Below are 23,279 nucleotides of genomic sequence, written 5' to 3' on the forward strand. Positions count from 1 at the left end.
TTAGAATTCTTCCATAACCTCAAGAGGAACAACTCAACCTCTCCCTCTGTTTTCTCTCTTATTTACCCCTGGAAATGGGAGATTATGGATTGATGCCCACCACATGCAGAGACTGAAAATATCTGTGAGTTTGGGTTCTGCATGGTGGTGGAAGTGTGTGAGTGATCATAAACTTGGTCCAGCCCATGATGCCTCCTTAATCAATGTCATGTTTTCTAAGGTCAGTTGTCAGGGCCCTGGGAGTTGACTCTACCATCCAATGACTTTTAAGTGCACTTTACCATGGAAAGAAACCCAAGCCCCGTTGACCATATCAGAGGAGGGTGAATGCCTTTTTTTGCTCCTTCACATGAAAGTTATTGTTGCTTTTTCACAAAAATTACAGGTTGATGGAACTATATTTTCATGGACATCTTGGTGTCAGAGCCTTTAAACAAATATATGCTTTGGGCACCTCTCCTCCCCACTCAGGAGATGATGTCTTAATTATTTTGACCAAAGCCAGATCGTGTTGTATGTTGTAAACATCTGGTTTATCATTCATCCAGCTGAACTGGTTTACATTTTCTTAGAAGAAAAGGCTTGGGATTAAAGGCATTTAAGTAATTAAGCACACGTCAAGACAATTTGGTGATGGGTAAATATAATCTCTGTTAAACGCACCGTCTGGGAGCTCTGGTTTAGATTTACGTCTGGCTGGAGTGCAGGGATGAAAGCGCAGTTGCGGGTGGACTGGGTCCTGTTCTGGGGAGAATAAAAACCAAATGGGTTTTCAGGAGTATGGCATCATTCCTCTAAGTACCTGCCCAGTGGATAAAAGTTTCCTTTGAGTTTGGCCTGGAGGGAATAGCACTGTAGTCCCTGTCACCCAGCAGCACTTGTAGATTTAATGAGATCTCTGTGGGAGGCAGACCATAAACTTCTGTGGTTTGGTTGTTCCTCTGTGTCCAGGAAACCAGAGATATCGATGAAGCTCAATGAGCGGTCTCAGGCTTTGTATGACGAGTGTGTGTTTTCAGGTACCAGTCCTGGGTACTGAGCCCGCCCTGGTCATGTTTCTCGGCCCTGCCCCTGTGGATGTGGGACAGTGTTGCTAGGTTTGGTTATGTCAGGCTGCACAGACGTGTGGTCCATGCTGGGCAGGGAGGAAGCATGAGCCTTTTCCTTTGGAGGTTTCTAGTTCTAAGCACCAGGCATGAAGTACCTGGTGATTTGAAGGACCTGGTGATTTGTCGACTTCGGGGATCAGTGAGGGGCTCCTCAGGGGCTATACTTTGTTTGAGCTGAGACTTTGTTCCTCTTAAGGGAGGCAGAGAAAGGGAAATGTCTTCAGCGCTTTCTCCTTCTCACTGTCCCCATCCTGGGAGTAATAGGACAAAAGCTTGGGCCTCCCTGTCTCTCCCTGGGTCTAGAGCTGAGGGGAAAGAATATAGATGCAATCCTGAAGAAGAAAGCTTTGCCATTATGGCCAGATGGATGGCACATGATGGAACCAATTAGCCCATTTTTGCTGAAAAAAAAAGAAAAAAAATCAGAATTTCAATTTTCAAAGCAGGGACTCTTTTTTAAAAACGTTTGATTATTTTCTTCTTCATTCAAACTGATTTCCATGCCTGTTTGGGGGTTGAATCTTGGTTTCTGAAGTTTGTGGGTGAACCGGGAGGCCAAAGCAATCCCTGTTGTTGGGTAAAGTTGTGGATGGATGCTCACTTTTCAGCGTGCCTCTCCCGCCCCAGTCCTCTTTTAATGTACTTTTTCCTCCCTTTCCCAGCAGCCACTGATTGGGATCGCCCATAGCATCCCACCTAAAAAGTAGGGGGTACGCAGCTAGAGGGAACAGAGAAACACCAGTTGTAGTATTTTGGGGGCTCTGGTTATCTGAGTTAGGATAACTCTGGTTTTATAACTTGAATCTTTGCCCTAGAGCAAAGGACCTCTTACCTTGACTTTCTGTCTTAGGAGGCAGAAAAATCAGCTGGAGTTTAAAAGTTTCTTCATGAGTATAAGATACTTAACCAATCAGTTAGGAAGGCGTTGAATAAGAAGAGTGCTAAGGTAACTGCAGCCATAGGCCGGTGACTGACTGTTAGGGCTGCCATCCCTTCTGTGTTTCCAACCGTGAGCTAAGTGCCGTGAGACACACAGGTGAGAGGAGTGCTCTGTGACCCAGGTCAGGCCTCTGGGGAACACAAATGATGAGCAAACCTCATCCCGGAAGTGAAGCAAGCAGCTGCCCACTTCCGGCTGCACGGTGCACAGGAAGCTTTATTTGCGACGAGGGTTAGGGCATATAGCTTTAGTGTCCCAATAACTCGAGACATTTCTGAGGATCTGGCAACTCCAGGAGTTCAGGTTGTCGGTCTAATGGTCTAATGCTTCCAGACACTCGACTACTGTACAAAGCCAAGCTGAGAATTAGCAGAAGAGCTAAGTAGGTGAAACACCTGCTGGACTTTTTCATGGAGTTTGGGGACTATCTTCAGGGTACACACAGCTGCCACGGCAAGCATGGGGTGTGACTATAGGGACTGGGTGGGGTGCGTTCTGGGGTGCAGTCTAGCTGGGGCCCTACCCGCCTGTGATGCTTCAGCCTCTATCCATGCCGACAGCGCTTTGTAGCTTTTAACTATAAACTCCCACAAACTCCCCTCCCGGCTTCAGACTCCTCCCTTTGATTATGTATGGTAGGGTGGCTTCACATTGCTGTGGTTATGGCTCTTGAACTGATTAATGATGCTCAGAGTGAAATTGTAGTCTTGTGAGTCAGACAGATCTGCAGCTCAGCGAACCTCCAGGGCACCCTTCCCCCATCTGCACTCCCTCTCCCCACCCTCTGCTCCTCTCACCCCACAAAGTTATTTCTCATGTTTTATGTGCATGCCAAGGAGGAAACTTAAAATCAGGAAAGGACTGGCCCTTTGGTGATGCAGCAGTACCAAAACGCTCAGCTTTCAACTCATTGGAAGAGCAGCCGCTTCTACCGGGCACCCCCCGCAGCCTCCCTTGGGCCTCCGCTCCCACGAGGGGCCCAGAGAATAGTCTTTGTGTCATCCTACGCCCTGGAACTGTGGCAAATAGGGGCGAGGTTTGAGGAAGAGGAGGCTGATGGCAGGGAGAGGATTGTCTGAGATCCTCTGCGGTCTCTGAGCGTGTGGGTGGGGCATTGGGTAGGAGCGGGAGGTGGAAAGCCATGAATTTTAATGAGTAAATGTTGTCTAGATTTGTTATCCAACCTCGGCGTTTATTCAGAGCCATGCAAATGCAGATTTCTTAGCATTTGGACATCATACATCTTTCCCTCCAAAACCAATTATCTCCTCATCTCACTACAGTCTACAGTCTCTTTGGAAAGAATGGTTCAGGGCAGAAAGTAAGTGCGAGACAAGGGAAATCATTGTGCACCAGAAACTCCCCCTCTCCTCCCCCTCCATGATTAAATGTGGCTCCTCGTATGGCGGGATCCTTGGTACTACGAGTTGGTGAGACATAATCCCTCCCATCTGGAAGCCAGCGACCCAGGATAGACCATCCCGACTCAGACAGAACACACAGATCACTTTATAGTCTCTGAATAAAACCAAGAATGAAACAAGTAAATGACGACGACTTCATGCTGCGCAGAAGCGTCTCTGTTGTGAGTGTAATGGAGTTGGAGGGACAGAGCCATTTGTTCATTTCACATTTGTTTAGTAGGGTCTGCTATGTGCAAGTGGTGTGAGACACTGTTGGAATTGAAACATAAATCTGTGGTACAGTTTTCAAACTTTTTGGTCTCAGGGTAACTTCACACTTTTAAAAATTATTGGGAACACCCAGAGGGTGTTTGTGTGGCTATATCGACCAATGTGAGAAGTTAAGGCTTAGAAATTGTGAAAGTGCAAGAATACACAAACACACGTGCCACTAGCCACGGGGGATGATGTCAGCACATGCCACAGCACCCCACTATGCACTTGTGAGAGAAGAGTGAGAAAGCAAATAAGGTCTTCTTAGTGCGATTAGAAAACTGGTTTTGCCTCCAGGAACCCCCTGAAAGGCTCATGAGGACTTCCAGGGTTCCCCAGACCACATTTTGAGAACCTCTGCCCTACTGCTTCCTGCCCACCTCAGGGTTGTTATGGTCCAGGCGACAGATCAGTCACAGCCAGCACTGCCTTGTGAAACAGCAGGAAGGAGCTCAAAGTGCAGTCGGATGCTCTCACACATACTTTTATAGATCATGATTAAAATTATCCGTATAACCATTCCTATGCTGTCATGGAGCACAGAGATTCTCACCTGATGGTCGTGGTGGTAGAAGGTTATTGGACTGGAATGATTGGAATCTTTGAAGATAGGAGGAATGTGAACTTTGAGACAGCATATTTGATATTAGAACATCATTTTGTATTTAGGGAATGAAAAAATATTGCTCTTATACTAAGAACCAGAGCTTGACAAAGAGTTCTAGTCTAGAGGATATAGAGGACGATGCAGTGATTCTCAGCTGGGGGACGAGTGAGAGCTTAATCTTGATCAAAAAACAAGGGTTAAGTTGAGAAACTCCTGCCCTGGAGTTACTATTTTCATCTTCCTTTCTTTTCTTCCATAGGTATTAACTCTCTGATCGCAAACAATATCTATGAGGCTGCCTACCCTCTTCATGATGTAAGTACTATTTTCATCAGCATGCTCTCTGTTGCCTTCAAAAGTTGAAAACCACAACTTTTCAGTGGCAATGAAATGGGTGAATACCTGGAGGGTGAGGCAGGAGTGAATCATGACATTAAAATATCTAGGCTGCCCCGGACCGCTCATTGCTGATAATTATCCCCAGTTTGAGTTTTGCCAATCATCTCAAACCGTCTCACTAATGATTTCCCCAGACGACAAAACAAACTAGGCTTTGTTTGCGCTTTCCCAGTACTCCCTGGCTTTCTTTTTAGCAAAAGTGTGATTCTACAGATGTGGCATAAAGGGAGAAGATCTTGGTGAGGGTGGTGGATGATGGTGAAGGAAACTAAAAGGCCTGGGTAATCCCTAACCTGGACTGTCAGACCCATAGCTGCCTGCAAGTGAAATTTTGTATATGAGGGTTTTGTGCAGATGTGAAATTAGTCTTTAACATGCAGGTATATATTAATATAAGACTATTATTTTAAAAAAAACATGGACACAGATATGGGAGCATCACACACTGAGGTCTGTGGGGAGGGGAACTAGCGGAGGTACAGCGGGGGGTGGGGAGTTGGGGAGGGATAACATGGGGAGAAATGTGATACAGGTGATGGGGAGGAAGGCAGCAAACCACATTGCCATGTATGTACCTATGCAACAATCCTGCATATTCCTCACATGTACCCCAAAACCTAAAACTCAATTAAAAAAAAACTTTTGAAGAAAATCTCTCAAAATTCCTTGTACAATGGTTTGGTTAAAGTAAAGAAAACAGAATGACTGTAATGAAAGCTCTGCTTGACTGGAGATGTTGTTATGAACATCCCGTGATACAATGCAATGATATTCTTCAAGACAATTCATGAGAATGTAACTGGTCCTTGAACTAAATGCTCCATGGCTTTACTTCATCAGGCTTGTCAGGTCTTGGGCACCTGCCATGCAGCAGTGCCATTGGAGCCTGCTGAGGTGGGGCTCCCTGAATTTTTCGGATGAGAATCTTCTCATTCCTGATGTATTTGCAGTGGCATGTGCACTGCTAAGTTCTGCAGTTATGGACAGAGTGAGCATGTCATGGCCGTGTGATTTTCACGTGATGGGCTATTTAAAATCTGGAGTGCTGCCATTGCATTGCTATGAGGGGGCATAGGCTGATCTCTGAAGTGCATGAGGGGGCACATGTTCGTGTGAGAAGTTATCCCAGGAAACATGGCAAGTATTGATGGCTAAGAAACTGGAATATCAGCTCCTTACCATGCCATGCTTTCGACCTTCCTTAAATGGGAATGAAAATAAAAGCAATGGTATTAGAAAATAAAAAAGAAAATCCTTTCTCCTTTGGCACCTGTTTTTGGTAGTTTCATTGGCTTAATCCAGCATTCTTTTTTCCCACACAGGGTGAATACGATAGTCCAGAGGATGATATGAATGACAGGAAGGTAAGCCTGCCTCACACAGCATCCAGAGCTTTGGGCATGCGAGACTACAGGGTTGTGTGGAAGTGGCTAGAAGGGTCTTAGAAGTGTTCTATATACCTGCTTGTCTACTTTCCAACAGTTTTTCCAGCTCCCCTCTTTCCCCCACCCAGGTATTTGGAAATGTGAGGCTGGTTGCTACTGCATTTAGTGCTTGGAGAGCCGCAATGCCAACTGTCCTGAAATATATCCAGTGGCCCCCCACACAGTTCTCATCCCACCCTCCCATGGCAAGAGAGTATCAGTTGAGAAACACTGGCTGTCCAAATTCCTTAACTGATGAATGCAGAAACGGAGACACAGAAAGGTTGAGCACTTGCCTGAGATCACACTGCCACAGGGAACAGAGAGGGGGCTCGGAACACCTTTAGCCCTCAAATCCAGGGTCCTTGCTTAAAACATGTGTTGATCCATGCCATTATAGCTTTTGGAGAGTCAATTTTAGGTGACTCTTCTTTTCTTTAAGGCAGGCAAGTGGAGTATAGCCACTCCCAAATTATAGATGTGCAATCTGAGTGTGAGGAAGCCTCAGTTGGGTTTTGTAGTTCAAGAAGCTAGGAATTGGAGGTTATGGTTAGGGGAAGAAAAATGGTCCCAACTTCTTTGGTGGGGATGCATCCACGATCCCCTCATGCAATCCTCCTGCTGGCTTCTCCTCACCTTCAGCAACTGTAGTGAGCAGAGGAGGGTGGGCAATGGTGGGAGGGATGAAGAGCTGAAGCTCAAGGAGCTTCCCTCCCCCACTGTGTTGTCTGGAAAATCATTCATGCCCCAAGTTGCCTTTTGAGCAGGCTTCTTTTTATCCTGCCTATTAGTCCCTGTTATGAAGTGTTAAGTATTAAAAACATAAAAGGTCCTTTCCAGAAATACTGTGGTGATTGCTTACACATGTCCCCTCTCTGTGGGCCCAGGGAATCTGCTGTAGTATTGCCATGTCTTAACCTCATCTGTTTTCTATCCGATGCTAATAGTCTCGGTGTTTAATTTCCTGAAAAGCCCCGCATCAGATTTAAAGGAAAAGGAGGAAGCATGTCTCCCCACATCTTGCCTCTCTCACCCAACCATTTTCTGTTCTCCCACTTTCTAATTTTTCCTTCCTTCCCTTTAAATGGTGATCACCATCCATTGCCTGCCTAAGAAAACTCCTGCTGGGTGGTGGTGACCCCAGCTTGTCTAGGAACATTACGGAGAGCAGGAACATACCCCAACTCATAGGAGTCATCAGTCAGCCTTCTGTTACCTGCACTAACAGAAGAAGTTAATTGTGGACTATTTATAATATGTATGTTGTAGATATAAAAATTAAGTATTTGTCTTTGGAAATATATTAAATTGCTGTTAACCACAGAATGCCTTTTAACAAAAAATTTTCTCATCCAAAAATGTTTCTCTTTGGCTGATATAATGAAGTCAGGGTCCACTCCATCTGGTAGAATAGGTGGGAACTAGGAGGCAGGGAGAGTCCAGCCAGGATGGAATTGCATCTCCATGGATAACTCCCAAAGTTGATGTCAGAAAGATGCTTCATGAAGGTGAACAACTCTTTGAAGGACAAGATGACCCTTTCTCGTGGCCTTTCCTTGGGCTTGCTGGCCAGTCTTGATGTCCTTACCTGCAGAAGGCAGGGCCATGGTTAGGAAAGTGAGCTTTGCCTTGATGAGGCCCGAGAGAAGCCAGGAGGAAGATTGCCAGCCTTTTGCTGTCCATCTGAGTTGGGAAGATGACACCCAGCCAACAGAGGAGACTGGTTTTAATGTCCGTGAATGTTTGTGAAGTCAGGACTAAAGTCTTAGTGTCCGAATCCCAGCTAGTGCTGCGTGGTCATGTTGACACAGCTTCTTCTGTTCAGCAAGAGGGATTCTCACGACAAGGCTGGATTTGTTTCTGTAGTTTCAGTGGTATGTGGGTGGTGCCTACAATGTACCCTGAAGGAGAAACAGCAAAAATGCCCAAATGTGTGCTGCATATTTATTTGTTTTCATTATAATATAACTGTCAAGTATTCTTTGAGGTGGTTGCAGGAAGCAATTTGCTTAGGTGTAAGGGAGGACTCTGCATTTGGAGCTGAAGGATGTGGAGAAGGCCTGGAAGCCGCAGAGTAGGGTGGCCTCTCTGGGGCCTCTAGGGATGATCTGCCATGGTGTCCCAACCTGCCCATCCTGCCAGCACCTGGATGTTCTTCTTCACTCTTCCTTGTGATTTGTGGCTGTTCCCATGATCTCCCCAAGGCCCAGGCTCATTGCAGGCAAATTCTAGGCCAGTCTCGAGGCCCTGGAGAATGCCAGTCTCCCTCTCCTGAAGCTCAACTGGTGCTATTTTGCAGTCTTCATGACTCAGCCCCCGATAGGAGCTGGAAGTCTCTTTCTCTCCCCTCCTGGAGGGTCATTAAGAAGAGGCTTCCTCCCTCTTGAGAACAAGGGTTTCCTGCCTTCCTAGAAGCAAGGGCAACCGGAAGAGGGAGCAGCCTGGGGGTAGATGGGTCCCTCCTGGCTTCTGGCAGCTGCCTAGTTTTCCATTTGCCAAAGCTGCCTAGTGTTTTGGAGGTTCCCAGAGAAGTGGCTGTTACCATCTGCTCAGGGCTGCCCAGCTCCCGCTGGCTCTCCGGGCTTCTTCACTCACTTACAGGGGAGAACCAAAGTAGTACTTCGGATTGTGACTTCCTTTAGCATTCTAGAAATACTTAGTCCTGGATTTCCCAGCCTTTGCAGGTGGCTGTCTTCCCCAGTGGATAGTTAGGAAATGACCCGCTGAAAACTGTGGAGAGATTCAGTCCTGCATTTTAAAACTCGCAAGAAAGGTGCTTTTCTTCTTGGTTTCACCTGAGGATTCATCTTGCCGTGCTGCACGACTTTCATGTTACTGTAAGGAGAAGTTGAGACCTAGAGAGGTGGTGTTACTTGTTCAAACAGGTTAGGGTAGGGTCTGGGAGTAGTGTCCAAGTCTCTTCCATTCAGGCTGCCCCTGTCCCTTAAATGCCTCCAAGGGGGCTACAGTGTCTTTCTGCCTGTCTCAGGTCTAGCTGCTCTCTGAGGAGCTTGCGGCCTCAGAGAGGCCCACGAGTCCCAAACACCTTGATGTTCTCCGTCATTGCAAAGGTTGTTGCAAAGGGTTTTTAACACTTGAGTTCCTTTACAGTCTCATGAAATCCTTAAATTGATGACCCCTGTCAAATGTGGTCCCTGAGGAGCCAAACTTGCTGCTTCTATGCTCTGATCCATCACGTGGGATGGTTCCTGCTGTAAAGGCCTGGAGCAGACAGACACATCTGGAATTACATCCAGGGCTCTGGAATCAGGCACTATCCATTAAGAAGGAGCTGTAGTCTCTCTCTGGTTTATTTGCTGGCTTGGCCAGTTGGTGAAGAGAGGACATGGCGAACCTCTAAGGGAGAAAGCGGATTTGCTATGAGCTGTATTAGAAGGCTCCAGACTCTACAGGTTTAGAGGGACTGTTACATATTTCCATGGTTATCCCTCCATGCTTTACTCACACCATGCTGGTCCTTACGAAGCAGGACTCCAGAGTGTGTCTCCCTTCACCCTGACTGCTGGTCCCTTCTGGAACCCTGCCAGCTCGAGTTCAGCACAATCTGTGTGCCTTTAACTATGCTACGTGTGACTAAACCTTCTTAAAGATTGGGAAGGGTCTTCAGCACTCTCCCCTTCCCTCCCTACCTCCTACAGGTGGCAGAAGACCTGTGAGCTGGCCTGGGCATCCAGGCATAATTGCTGCACCGCCTCCCAGCTTTGGTGCTCTGTCACTCCCTCCAACTCTCTGTGTCAGGGTCTGCCTGATCACCACCTCCTCCGTATGCTTCTAGCTCTTCTGTATCAAGCCCAGATAGTTCTCTTGGCTCCTCCTCATCTATATCCACAAGCAATGGATACAGTTTTGTGCTTAGAAGAGACCACGGTGAGAGAGGGACTTTCTGGAAGTCTCTTTCAGCAGGTCTGGGATTCAACCAGGGAAAAGGCTTATGAGGTCAGCTCTCACTTGGGACCACACTGGATTTTAGGAACATTTTTAGTTTTTTGCTCCAGGGCAGTGGCAGATAGGTGTTCTCAGGCTCAGGTTTTGGCTGGATGTAGGACTTGGGGAGGAATTTGCTCTGGAGGTTAGAGCCTATGAGGCAGACAGTGACGTCCCACAGCTCTTGAGAGGTGCCCTGCCTGCATCTCCTGATGCAAGCTTGTCTCCCTTTGGGCCACACAAATGATGTCACTGTGACAGCCAGGTGCTGGAGAGCCCAGGGTTTGCCCTCAAGGGAGGGAGTCAAAACACAGGCAGTAGAAGCACCCAAGCTGTGGGAGGAGGAGATGTACTAATGACAACAAGATGAGGTTAGCCACCACCCTGGAGTGAGCAGCAGCAGTGCTCATGAATTCAGAGTCCCTCTGCCTTCATGCACTGAATAACCCCTTTTTGTATCTGGGTTTCCTCCATTGCAAGTGGTGGTGACTGCTGGTGCAGTGGGCCCCTTCAGGGCCCGTCTAGTTTCTGGTCCTGTTTTGTAGTTGTTGGGAGACATTGTGACAATAAAAGTTCATCGCCCTTAAGTAAGAATGCTGGTTCTCATTTCCATTTTAATAACATGTCTTTAAAGATTCTTAGGTAAACAGGATGGCTCCCTGTGGGGCTGATGTCCAGATGGGCATCTGAAGTACCTGATTAGAGTACGTTCTCCTTGATAGATTTCCTTGTGAATTGTGTGTGATATGATAGGAGCATAAAGAATGTAACAAAATCGCAGCTGTATTACAAATCTGTCAATTCTTGACATATAATTTGATAGAGTGCCAGTATTGATTCCGCATGGGTACGTAGATGAGGTCTAATCATGATCCCTTACTGAATGATTTTATTTACTGGGATCGACACACAGGTTTAGTGAGACACGTGCTAGTTCTGCTAAAGTTGCTGCAGAAATATTCCAAGATGGCCTGGTGTGTTTCTTGCAGAGTTTCCCTTCTTAGTCTCTTGTGTGTGTTTTCCACTCAGGTTTTGCCCCCACCCCTCCCCTGGAGCCACTCTTGTCAGGGTGACCAGTGACCTCAAAGCCACCGAGTCCAGTGGCCACTGCTCGTCTGACCCGACCCATTAGCAACTTTTGACATAGATTGTCGTCTTCTTTTCTTTGAAACCCTTTCTCCCCTTGGCTTCCTGGACACCACACACTTCTGGTTCTCCTCCACGCCACTGGCCGCTCCTTCTGTCTCCTTTACTGTTCTTTATCACCCTCTTGATCTCTAAATGGTGGCGTGCCCAGGGCCCAGACCCCAGGCTTCTTCTATACTCACTATCTCTTCCTTGGCGATAACAGCCATCATTTAATGATTTTATAAATTGTCTCCTCTTCAATAACTCCCAACTTCTTTCAACTCAGATTTTTATATCCAGCTGCTCACCATGCCCCTGAACACCCAAAGAACATTTCAAAAATATGCACCCCCAAGTGAGCTCTTGATCGCACCCCCACTAACCTGTCCTTCCCACAGTCTTTCTCATTTTAGTAAAAGGCATCACCATGACTCAGTGGCTCAGGCCAAGTTCTTATTTCCTCTCATCCCACATCCAATCCAACAGTAAATCTTATAGGCTTTACCTTTAAAATCTGAGCAGAATCATCTTGTTCTTATTATATCTGCTGCTGCCCCCATGGTACAAGCCATCGTCATCTCCTCCCTGACCATTCCAATAGCTTCCCTGTGTCTCTGATCACTCCTCAGTCTGTTCTCCACACAGCAGCCAGAGTGAGCCTCCTGCAGTCTCAGTCAGATTGTTTCGGCCCTCTGCTACAAATCTCCCAGTGGCTTCCTTCAAAATCTGAATTCCACCCAGTATTGATACAAAGATTTTAGCATGGCCTGCAAATCCCCAGATGATCTGGCCATCCTGGCTCTTTCTGACATTCATTGTCTGCCATGTTCTCCCCATGCTCACTCTGCTCCGGCCACACTGGTTTCCTGTTCTTCCTAGGAAGTGCCATGTGCGCTTGCCTTGGGGCATTTGCCCAGGAAGAGTGTCCTGCCTGGGACACCCTCCCCCTTTCCTTTGTGTCTCAGCTCAATGTCACCCCCTCAGAGAGGCCTTCCCTGGCCATCCTGTCTAAAATAGTACTCACTCCTCTCCCTTCTTTCACATTCTACCCCGTGACCTTGATTAAGTTTTCTTCATTAAGATTTCCAAATATTATCTGTTTATATGTTTGTATTGGTCTCTCCACACCAGGGTGTAAGCAGACTGTGGATTACTGCTGTATCCCGTCTGGGGACAGTGCTTGGCACGTAGGAGATGGCAGTAACTACTTGTTAAATGAGTGAATCGTGAACACCAGGGCTCATTTTGCTGGACTAGGCAAGACAAGGGAATAAAGAAGGTGGGGTTCTGCTAATCAGGTGCAGGACTGCCTCAGAGTGTAACAAACTTGAGCTTCCGGATTCTGCACATCTCCCTGTGGATGTCTTATGAGAATTTCTTAGAATCTGGGCTTGGGGGTAAAATTCTGACTTGTTAGGATGAACAAAATCAGGTGAAGTTTCCCACCTCTACCTCTAACCTGTTTCTGTATTTTGTTTAGCTGCTGTATCAAGAATGGGCACGCTATGGAGTGTTCTATAAGTTCCAACCTATTGACCTCATCAGGTAAGATGTGGGAGGGGACTTCTGGAGGGATCCTGGAGATGCCAGTCCTGAAAGATGTCTCATCAACCCTTTTGACCCTGGCAGTCTTTTGTTCAAGTGGAGGAATCTTCTGTTTTAGTTTTTATGATCTCTTCCTCTGTGTCTCACGGGTGGGGAAGCAGCTGGGCAAAAGATACTGTAGATTGATAGACCATGACCTCCACCCAGAGGTCTTCTGCACCATGGTCTCTTTCCCTGCCTGTTCTTTGGGAGGGGTGCCTGGAGCTGCCTCATTTCTTTTCCTTAGTCTTGTCCTCAAGAAGAACCTGGATGAAGGTGATTTTTGCGTTGTGCCCAAGTGCCAGTGTTGATCAAGGAAAGGGTTGATTTGGCAAATCACGTGAGGAATATGCTGGCTGGCCTAATAGAATGTGGACTTTGTATGGCTTTTCCAAATTAGAAGGGAGGGGACATTGGGTCCTGGGATTCCTCCCTTCTATGCTGTCACAGAATGATGTCCTGTTGTCTGGCACCTTGGACATTTCCCCAGCTTCTGTTGAACATGAGTGAAAAGTCCTTTGAAAGAATTTACTGGAATGCCATAGGTCTGACTAGTTGAAAATGGGTTCGGGGTTCTAGAAACTCAGTCTTCTGACAGGAATGTTGGTCGGCAGCACTGTGACGTGGGAGAGCCCTGGGCGGAGAGTCTGGAGGTGTGAGTTCTGGTCCAGGCCTGGCCACTAAGTGCTACCATTTCTTTGGGCAAGCCCCAGTTCCTCTGATCTTCAGGGTCCTGGTTGTCCTACCTCAGGAGGCTGAGCTGAGGGATCTGTGAGTTTCCCTGGTAGAACATGCTCATTTGGAAAAGATGGGGCCCTGGAGCCCACAGGAGAAGGCTGTTCCATGGTGGACATGGTGGATTCACTGCCCAGCAGATGCCTAATGAGCTAATCAGACAGCCTGAGAATAGACCGTGTTCCTGGCTGGCTGCCCTGGGCTGGGATTGTGAGAGGGGCAGTGGCCAGGAGCATCGAGTCTAGAGGGAGGAATTACAGCTTCTTCTTGGAAAGAGAAAGCCACCTGGAGGCCAGAGCTTGGGCAGCTCACCTCCTACACAGAGATGCAGTGGCCCTGCCAGCAGACAGAGCTTGATTGGATGTCTCTTGGAAGCAGGTGTTTGTTCCAGCTGAGGACCGTGAACCAAGGTCTTGGGTGGGGCAGCAGGGACATGTAGGGCCTGTGACCAAGGCGCCCTCACCCCGTCTCCCGTCCCCTGGCTGCCTTTCATGTGGCATGGGCCGCCTAGACTGTTCTCTGGGCCACACTAAGGCTGATCGTTCCATTCTTGGTGGGCTTTGATCTTTCTCTCTGGCTCTCAAGTGGCCACCCACTCTGTCGCCTGTTTTCTCCAACTACTCATTCTTTTCTTCTTTTAAAGCGTGATTAAGAAATAAAAATTCTCCCTACCAGAGAGCCCTGTCTTTTCCCCCAGAGACTTCAGGTGACTGGCCGCCAACTAAGTGGAAAATGGCTCCAATATGCACTCGGTTTTGGCCACCAAAGGAGACTCACCTGCAGGGGAAGTATTGCCTTTGGAGCAGAGCCCTGCTCTGGGGCCTGGCGGTTCCTGAGAATGGAAAGCTCAAATTTGTCTAGACAGGGCACGGTGTACTGGAGCTGGGCCGGAGGCTGTCCACAGCTCCTCACTGATCAGACGGTCCGGAACACTCCTACGGCCCCTGGGCAAGGCCAAGGCTTGGTCAGCAGGGAGGAGAGGGAGGAGGCTCAGGAGAAGGGGACACTGGGCAGCATGTGTGTGGGGAATCAAGGCAGATGGTGGTGGTGGTTGTCGTCCCAGTGGCGTAAGGAACTCTCTGACCTCAAGATATTGCTGGAAAGAGAAGTAATGGAAGGGATGGTGGTGGGGGGCTTGAGGGGCAGAGGTGGCCAGGTACCTGGAGAACTTGTAGAGAGAAATCTGGGCTGGAGTGTGCAGGGAGCAGTTACTTACACTCAGCAAGCTCCCCACCAAACTCCTCACTTTACGCTCTTTTGCCAAGTGGCCCCAGCTTGCTTTCTCTGATTCTGCCCAAGTCCTCCCCTTCTTCCTCTTCATCATGACACAACCCGAGACCTCAGTCATCCCTGACTGGCCTCACTCTCACTTCCCAATCTAACTCTGAGTCTTGGGGATTCTTCTTCAGCACCATTTCTCTCTTTCGCCACTTCCTGTCCATCTTTCCTGCCACCTCCTGTCGGGGCCCACCTGCCTACAGAGTCCAGCCTGTGGCCCCCTTCTTGAGCCATCACAGGCCCCACACCATGACAGTTTTGCTCCGTGACTACTTACTACTGTGCATGGCACCTCCGTGTGCCTCGCGGAGAAGTTGCCCTCATATGGTCTGTGTTGGAAGAGTGACGGAGCAGGGGAATCTGGCACAGGCGAAATATGATAATTCATGCACAGGCCTGGCCAAGGTCTTTCCCATCCATTTCTTTGGGTATTCAACTCCTCGTTTTTAGCGCCAAGCTTCTGTTCCTCCTCTGGAGCCCTGGTGCTACTCCTCTGTGCCAATTGTTTGGAAGATTCTAAAACAGCTGTGTGAGCCATTGAGAGCTCATGGGGCGGGAGACCTGTTTGTATGTGGAAGGCCCCGGGACTAGCTCTCCTTCCCCTTCCGCAGGCCTTCTGGCCTCGTCTTGAGTCTTGAGGTTTGAGATACCGGTCCTGGATGCTGAAAGTCGACAGAGGGGAGGCAAGATGCCCTTCCCTGCACCCCTGTCCCCTGCCTCCACCTGGCTGCAGCATCCTTCGTGCCCAGCAGGCTGCACTGTGAGACTGCTGATGGCCTCCAGCCCACAGGGCTCTCCGCCCGATCCTGCCTCTGCTCTGGAGACCTGGGGCCTGCAGGCCTGAGTGTGCATGTGAGCCTGTGTGAGAGTGTGTTAGTATGTGAGTTTGAGACTGTGTTAGTGTGAGAGTGTGTGAGTGTGTCTGTGTGTGTGTTGTGAGTTTGTATGTGAGAGAATGTATGTGTGTGAGGGCATGTGTGTGGGTGTGAGAGAATATGAGAGTGTGTGTGCCAGGGAATACATGTGTCTGGGATAGCGTGTGTATGTCAGGGTGTGTGTATAAGTGTGCCTGAGTGTGTGTGAGTGTGTGTGTATATGAGTGTGTGAATGAGTGTGTGTGCACGTGAATATAGCAGTGTGTCTGAGTGTATGTGGGAGTAGGTATGAGTGTGTTCATGAGTGTGTGTCAGTGTGAATGTATATGTGTGTGTATGAATGAGCAATTGTGTATAAGTGTGAGCATGTGTGTGAGTGTATGTGTGTGAATGTGTGTATGTGTGTGTGTGTGAGAGAGAGCTCTCTGGAAGTTTCCTTAGGGAGGTATCTAGCAGGAATCTATATGAATGAGTGCAGCCCAATCCAGAAGATCCCCTGGGCACTTCCAGCCAGCAGCACTTGTGCCCTGGCGGAAACACGGCTTATGGCTGATAATATGAGGAACGATTCCTGAGCTAGAGCGAAATGGCTCTTCTGGTCCTTTAGGGAGCTGGAAGAGGGTCCTCACAGCTGGAGGAGGACATTTCTGCCTGCACTTCTTTGGTCCAATGCCCTAAAACCCAGGAGGAAAACAGCCCTTATTTTCTGGGAAAACCTGGGGACTGGAGGCCTTTTGGATTTGTACAGTTCTGATCTGTACAGTCAGGGCCACAATCTGTCTTTTTACTAAAATTAATATCTGCTCCCAGGCTGATTTTCTTAGCTTGGACGTTTTGATATGAATGAGACAAAACAATAGGCCTTAAGCGTCTTCTGAGTTTGATTTATCTTCTGACTATACGCTGCTGAAACTTATGTACAAAAAGCTTATTCTAAAGCAGCTGCCACTGCCTGCCTGTGACAGCATGAGAAAGAGAGGGTTCTAGAACTGTATTCAGCTCAGGGGCATTGCAGCCCGTTGACTTAGGGGATATCACTGTACCAAAGCAGGCCTGCAGTCTGAAGAGGGGTAATGGTCCTTACTCACTCCCACCTGCTCCAGGGATGCTCACTTCATGAGTGAGGCTTCCTGCACTTAGAGGCAGGCCCTAGACATGAAGCCTGCCCATGTAGCAGATCTGGAGTTCTCTTAGAAATGTCCCAGCTTGGAGCCTTGAGATATGGAATACAGCTTCCACAAGGATCTGAGAGTGATCTCCATGGGGTTACCATTTCAGGAGCCCTTGGGTGGCACTGTGCTCCAGCCTTGCTATACATCTCTACCATCTTAGAATCCCAGCTCTCTCTGGCCCCGGCTGTGGCGAGGCCACCCAAAGCCCTGACATGCCAGGAATGGGATCTCCCTCCTACTGCAAGGCACGGGTCACTGTCCTTGCCTGGGTTTCCCAGCATTGCCGCCAGAGGCTGTGTGGTTTGAGCCATCCCTCCTTGTCTCTGGGCTCTGCTTCCGCTCTCCTGAACTGTGACCCCTCTGAGCCGCCCCTGCCCCACCGGTGGGAGACCGAGGAGGCCACGTTCTTAGGAGGCTTCTTAGCAGGCCAGGCTGCGGAAGGACTAGCCAGGCCACACCTGGGTTAGAGGAGGGAATGGAGAGAGAAAAATATTGATCAACCTGTGATTACTTATTTCTATAGCCCTGATGCTTTCTCCTTGATCTTTCTTTGGGATTGAGAAAGGGAATTTAGCTCAACACAATACACATTCACCAATGCTTACAATGAGCAAGTCTCTTTGCTTGGCAGTACGGGAACGTGCAACAATGATGAAAGGAGAGCTTACGGCCTTTGGCACCTAGCAGTTATGTAGGGAGACAGGTATGTACAAGACAGGAGGTAGTGAGGGCTCTCAGTTGACCAATGGAAACAGGAGTTGGTCTCGTGGTTGACCAGTGGAAACAGTACAATGCTACCAGTTCCAGTTCAAGGTACTACAATAATGTTCAAACCTATCAGTATGGGATAACAGTTGGAGAGCAATTGCTGCTAGAGGAGTAAGACAAGACTTCCTGGAAGAGGTGGCCCTTGAATCAGAAATGTTGCTTTCTGAAGGACGACTGAGGTGAAAGAGCATGTCTTTATCACCAGCCTGGACTGCCTTGTATAAGGATTTATAGTTTAGCCTGATATTAATGACTGAAAATCACATTGACTCAGAGCCAGATCCTTCCTCATTGTTGATTGGGAGTGGTGACATCAACAACTTGGCTTGCAGACCCTGTCTGTAAGGATTCTCTGCCAACCTGGCCCAAGTCCCTTGCTCTGCCCCATGAATTAGCAGGGAATCCGGGGTTGGAAGGAAATGAAGCTGGATGCATGAGGGGAAGCTAAGGAGGGATGAAACGTGGGATCAGCACCACGACATTTGCATGGGTCTTACCAGTTAAGGGTTGGGTTTAGCCGAAAAACATTTTGCAGCCTGGAAGGAAATAATACCTCATGGGTCTGAAGACTACTCTTTTACCTCTGAGGGTGTGAGAGAAGGGTAGACAGAGAAAAGCAGCAGCAGCTGGTTGAGGTGAGGCAGAAACAAGGATGATTATGCTCTGTGCTGTTTGTTACGTTCTGGTCCATTTTATAGATCAGGATATAAGTCATGCTGTTAATCCCATCAAGCTAGAGAAAGGCTCTGCCCCAGTCTCCTTTCTCTCGTTTCCTCCACGGAGTGCTACTCTCCTTCCATTGTACTCTTTCAGAGGGAAGGCTGTTGGTCTCGTGGTTGACCAGTGGAAACGGTACCATGCTTCCAGTTCCAGTTCAAGGTACAGCCAATGACTATGTTGCCCTTGAGGGTGGCCTCCTAGCCTCACAACAGCCTTCCAGAGATGGTGGGTCCTGTTTTAAACTTTTCATCTTCCTTCCTGTCACATCAGCCACATGGTACAGGTGGTGGACCCCAAGGCACCAAGAAACTCCACAAGTTTCCCATGGCCATCTGGAATTCCAGGGCAGAGCTGGGGAAGGAAGGAGCTGTCTGGCATCAGCTCATGGCCTCCTTGATCAGCTTATGCCATGCTCCAAAGAGGAAAAGCTGATATTAGTCTGAAAAATATGACAAACTTTGTATTTGTGCCCTCTTGACCCTGTTGTACAATAAACTATCAATTATCCAGAACCTTTAGGAACGAACCATAGCATCACAGAGGCAAAGGAAGCTTAGAGGTCAGACAGTTGCATACCTGGCCCTGGAAGGAAGGAATGAAGGGTTTTTCTTGCAGCATATCATCTAGCAAGTGCCCAGCCTCTCATTGATTTTTCTTGGAATAGGGAGGACCTTACTGCTGGGACAGTTTGTTTCTCTGTTGGGCATTTCTAGCTCCTAGGAAGTCGTGAAACTAGAAGAAAAACTGCTGATTTCCCTCCTTTTGGTCTTAGTTCTGCTTCCTGGAGCTGCGCAGAACAAGAGTTCCCTGTTGTATAGGTCAACCATTTAAATATTTGAAAATCACGATTGTGTCCACAGCAGTGCTCATATACCTAAGCTTTCCTTCCTCCACCCCAAACACTCCTAGGCCTTTCTGCATTTTCACAACAACATGGACTCCCCACACAGTCTTATCATCATGATCGTCTTTCTTGGGACTCACTGGCAGGGTAACTTGGAAGAGGAGGAAACTTACCTACACCTCACTGAAGCAGTTAAGTCAACACATACGTATTTTGCATTGTCAGACACTGGTCCTGGGGATACGGAGATGATGTAAGCATGACCCCACTCTCAAGGAGCTGGAGTTCAAAGTGAAATCTCCATGCTTGCAGATGACCACTGGGTTTTCTGGAAATGGAGGGACAGACTAATAGAGAAAATTTATAGAAAGTAGCTGTGAGGCTGTAGGAAAATATCATATGGAAAAGATCACGAGGGAAAATTGGCCCCCGACTAGTCGTTTGTGATGATGGGCTTGGAGGTATCAACTATGTATCAGGCAGAGGTCTTTGGGGATGATTGTAACTCTTTCTAGAAACATCAATGTGATGTGATGCAGCACCACAGACCCCTCGAATTCTCAGAATACATTTAAAAGCCAAACTAGGATTGCATTACTCAGTGATTTACCAAATCGTGGTAAAACCACACATATGTCTGACTTAGGTCATCACACCTAAAGAAAACATAACCAGGCTGGAACTGTTTCACAGAAGGAAAAGTAATGTGAGCAAACATTTGGAGAGGCGTCTCTATAAAGTCAGACTTACACAAGTAAGAGTTCCCTATTCTCGGAGAAGAATGAATGAAAATGGAGGAGTGAGGCTGACAGTCAAAAGATGGATAATGTACCTGTGTATGTGTTCATCAAACCCTGATGCACTTGCCCAGGGACATTCCTTTAGACCAGGGGCAGTGATTTAAGAGTGAAAAGAACTCAGCTTTACCTCCAGTTTTGTTTCCAGTTGATGTAATATTTGGGCAAGCCATTGTCTCTCCAGCCTCAGTATTCTCAGCTGTGCAACAGGAATCATAGCACCTGTGCTACAGTATCACTGTGAGGATTCAGATGAAGAGCTGTACAAAACCTGTAATGATGGACATAGGTCTAGTTAAATAAATAAAAATTTATCTACTCCCTGTGGGGGAAATTATAATATTCATTAAAGTGGTGGAGTTTCATATGGTTCCTTAGCTCAAGAGCTTTGACCAATATTGTATGATCACATTTTATGACTGTAAATCAATGCACTGTATGCACTTTCCATGTGGGGCCTCTGTGTCTCACAGCGACCCTGTGAAGTGGGTATTGTTATCTCCATTTCATTGACAAGGTTGTTGAGGTCAGTGAAGCAAACGCTTCCCAGAGCCACAGAGCAAGCTCATCTGGGATTCAAATCCAGGCCTGTCTAACTCTAGAAACTTTTATTGTTTTCACAGTACTCTGTAGTTGAAGGTGCCACAGAGTTGCATTCAGTGGATGTCAGGCTAGCTGTGTTTCCAGCCTTCTAGTGCTAATCCCTTCAATTACCCATCTCCCAGGGAAAACCGTGGTGTGGTCTTCCGGTATGGGCCACATGCTCACCATAGTCGACCTTGGCTTACTATGTGGCCGTCTTTATGAACACCCCTCTTTGTGCCTAGCAGGAGTAACGTGTGACTCTCAGGGCCTCTGTTCAGCAACCCCAGAATGCCATCATTTTGATTTTTCATTTCTATTTTTTATGATCTTTTTTTTTCTGACTCCTTCCATGTTGTCAGATTGTCAGCTGTCACTTCTTGCTTTTGTCAACTGAGTAGCTTCTGTTCCCAATTCTAATTTACTGCTTTGTCTCAGTTGCAGCTTCAGCAACCAGACACCCAGGCAAGTTAGCACTGTGCACAAAGTAAGACGCTTCCACAGTTTGTCCTGGAGTCTGGCTTCTGTTGGGTGGGGCAACTTGTAGAGGGTCTGCTTTTGTAGTGGAAATGCCTTCTTTTGCTTCCCAGTGAGAGTGAAATGATGTTTCCGAAGCTCAAGGGGTCTCAGCAAGGGGACCCTCATTGTGAAGAGCTGCATTTTGCTCCCCCTTGCTTTTTAGGGAGGTCATGAGAAATCCAGCCTATCAGAGATTTTTCTTAAAAATAGAGCGCTGAGTCCATTAACAGTGCAAGAGTCAGTCCCATGTCAGGATCTGCTGAATGCAGAGCTTTGTACTGGGTGTAGTGTTGAAGCCTCAAAGAAGGGGGAAAGTGGGAGCTTGAAGGGTACTGATGGGACATAAGGTACTCACAAAAGAAAACTTCTTGGGTAGTTCACAGAGCTGTCAAATAGCCCTCAACAGGTAACTAATGCACAAAGCTGTGTGTGGCAGTGCTGGGCAAGGTACAGGGAGAGGTTTTAAAGGGCTTAGTAACTGGCTTCGGGGTGGCAGAGTACACAAAAATGAGACTTATGGGATAGGTGAGTTTTAAGCAGAAAGTGGAGATTTGAGAGAAAAGAAATATGGCTGGGGGATTTACAAGATTGGGATTTAAGTGTTCTTGGTCAGGAGATGTTATGAGAAGAGACTCGAGAAGGGAAAAGAATGGCTGAGAAGAAAGCACCGGGGCTGAGCTAGACGAGGGACATGATAGAGGGGAGTCTCAGGAGAGGATCTCAGGGAGTTTCTCTGGAATTCAGGCAGGTGGCAAAACAGAGGGCTTAAGGAAGGGTTTATGTCTCGTTGTATTCCCAGCTGGACAGGTAAGAGTGGGCACAAGGAGTTTCATTTCTTCCCTCATCTCTCCTGAGGAGTCTCTGGGCAAGTCATTCAGCCCCTGCAGACCTGTTGAAGTTTCTCTCCCTATAGTTGCATCTCTTCTACAAAATCTCTAGGCTGCGTGATGGCAGGTGCAGTTCTGTCTGTGGGAATCAAGCTCTCAGGTAGATCTGAGGGACTGATCTTGCCTTAGAAGGAGTGAGGGGACTGGCATTGGGTGAGTTACCAGAGACACGGCCCAACTGTTTGATCCCGTGAGCCCCTGTTTGACCACGTGCCTCTGGAACCCCTGAGCGCCTCAGTTCTGCTAACAATATCCCTGGAGTGGTGTTCTCCACCCACACCACATGGCTATGTAACCAACATAAACAGAAAACGTCTTAACACATTGAATAACATCGGTGGAACACACGTTACAACAACCACCGCAAGATAGCTAAATTTAATTAGCCCAGCATTCCCAGGCTTTCAGTACAGGCACATGCCTCTGTTTTAGAAACGGAAAACCACAGCATTTTGTGGGTCTGAAAGTCACAAACACAAGCAAGGAAAAAAAATACACAAACCTTCAAGATTCCTGCCTGGGAGACTGCTGTCTTCTAGTACATTCTTGGGATTATCTCAAGGTATTCAAAGATGTTGACAGTTAGGTAGCTGCCAAGAATTACCGCCTGCCTCTGGCAAATTGGTTGGCTCAGCCGTGAAGAGATTGGGGAGCTCAGACTTAGTCACTCAGCCTGCAGCAGGGACTCGGGAAACCCTCAGAGCTGTCAGCTCAGCCCTACTGGTTTCTTTCATAGAGTCCATTTTCAACTGAATACAGTCAAGAGAGACAGAGAGGCGATGGGAGGACTGGGATTTTGAACTTTTCATTTGAGCATTTTAGTCTGGAGGAGGGCAATGGTATAATTTCCAGCTGTTATCAACTCTAACAAAATGGCAGCAATTCCTAAGGCCGACATTCTGCCCAGTCTTAAGTCCTGGGGTAGGAAGGCAAGCTGCATGGCAGAGAGAAGTGAATTGGCCATGTACTATCCCTGCCCAACTCAGGGGCACCGCATCTCCTGAAATCCCCAGCTGGTGCCTTGCGTAGATCTCTCTTGCTGTGCTTCAGTCCCTCTCCTTTTGTTCATCCTTCAGTGATCTCTTCTTTGTCCAGTCCTGTGAGATTACATCCCATTTGGAAATACTAGCTCTTTTGACTTCTGTGGATTAAGAAGTTTAGGTCTCCGATGCTCTGGCAGCCAGCAAGCAGCATCAGGAGAAGCTCTATGGGACAATGTGAAAGAAAAAGAAGGCAGAGCCCCCAGACTCAGACCTCTCAGCGTCTAGGTGGGACAAATAACTTGATGTT

The 23,279-nt window shown here is 47.7% G+C and overlaps 1 protein-coding gene across 3 annotated transcripts in view; it reads left to right on the forward strand.

Moving 5' to 3' along the window:
• Nucleotides 1-23,279, forward strand: part of ANO2 (anoctamin 2) — a 367,122-nt gene that overhangs the window by 120,312 nt on the left and 223,531 nt on the right. For all 3 annotated transcript variants that reach the window (XM_064377517.1, XM_012455921.2, XM_064377518.1), the window contains 3 exons: nucleotides 4,592-4,647; nucleotides 6,054-6,095; nucleotides 12,709-12,773. In XM_064377517.1, coding sequence (XP_064233587.1) covers nucleotides 4,592-4,647; nucleotides 6,054-6,095; nucleotides 12,709-12,773 — 163 coding nt within the window. The remainder of the gene's footprint in view (nucleotides 1-4,591; nucleotides 4,648-6,053; nucleotides 6,096-12,708; nucleotides 12,774-23,279) is intronic.

The sequence above is a fragment of the Aotus nancymaae genome, unplaced genomic scaffold (assembly GCF_030222135.1).
Source record: "Aotus nancymaae isolate 86718 unplaced genomic scaffold, 86718_ANA_hifiasm-v0.15.2.pri h1tg000016l, whole genome shotgun sequence".
Classification (NCBI taxonomy): Eukaryota; Metazoa; Chordata; class Mammalia; order Primates; family Aotidae; genus Aotus; species Aotus nancymaae.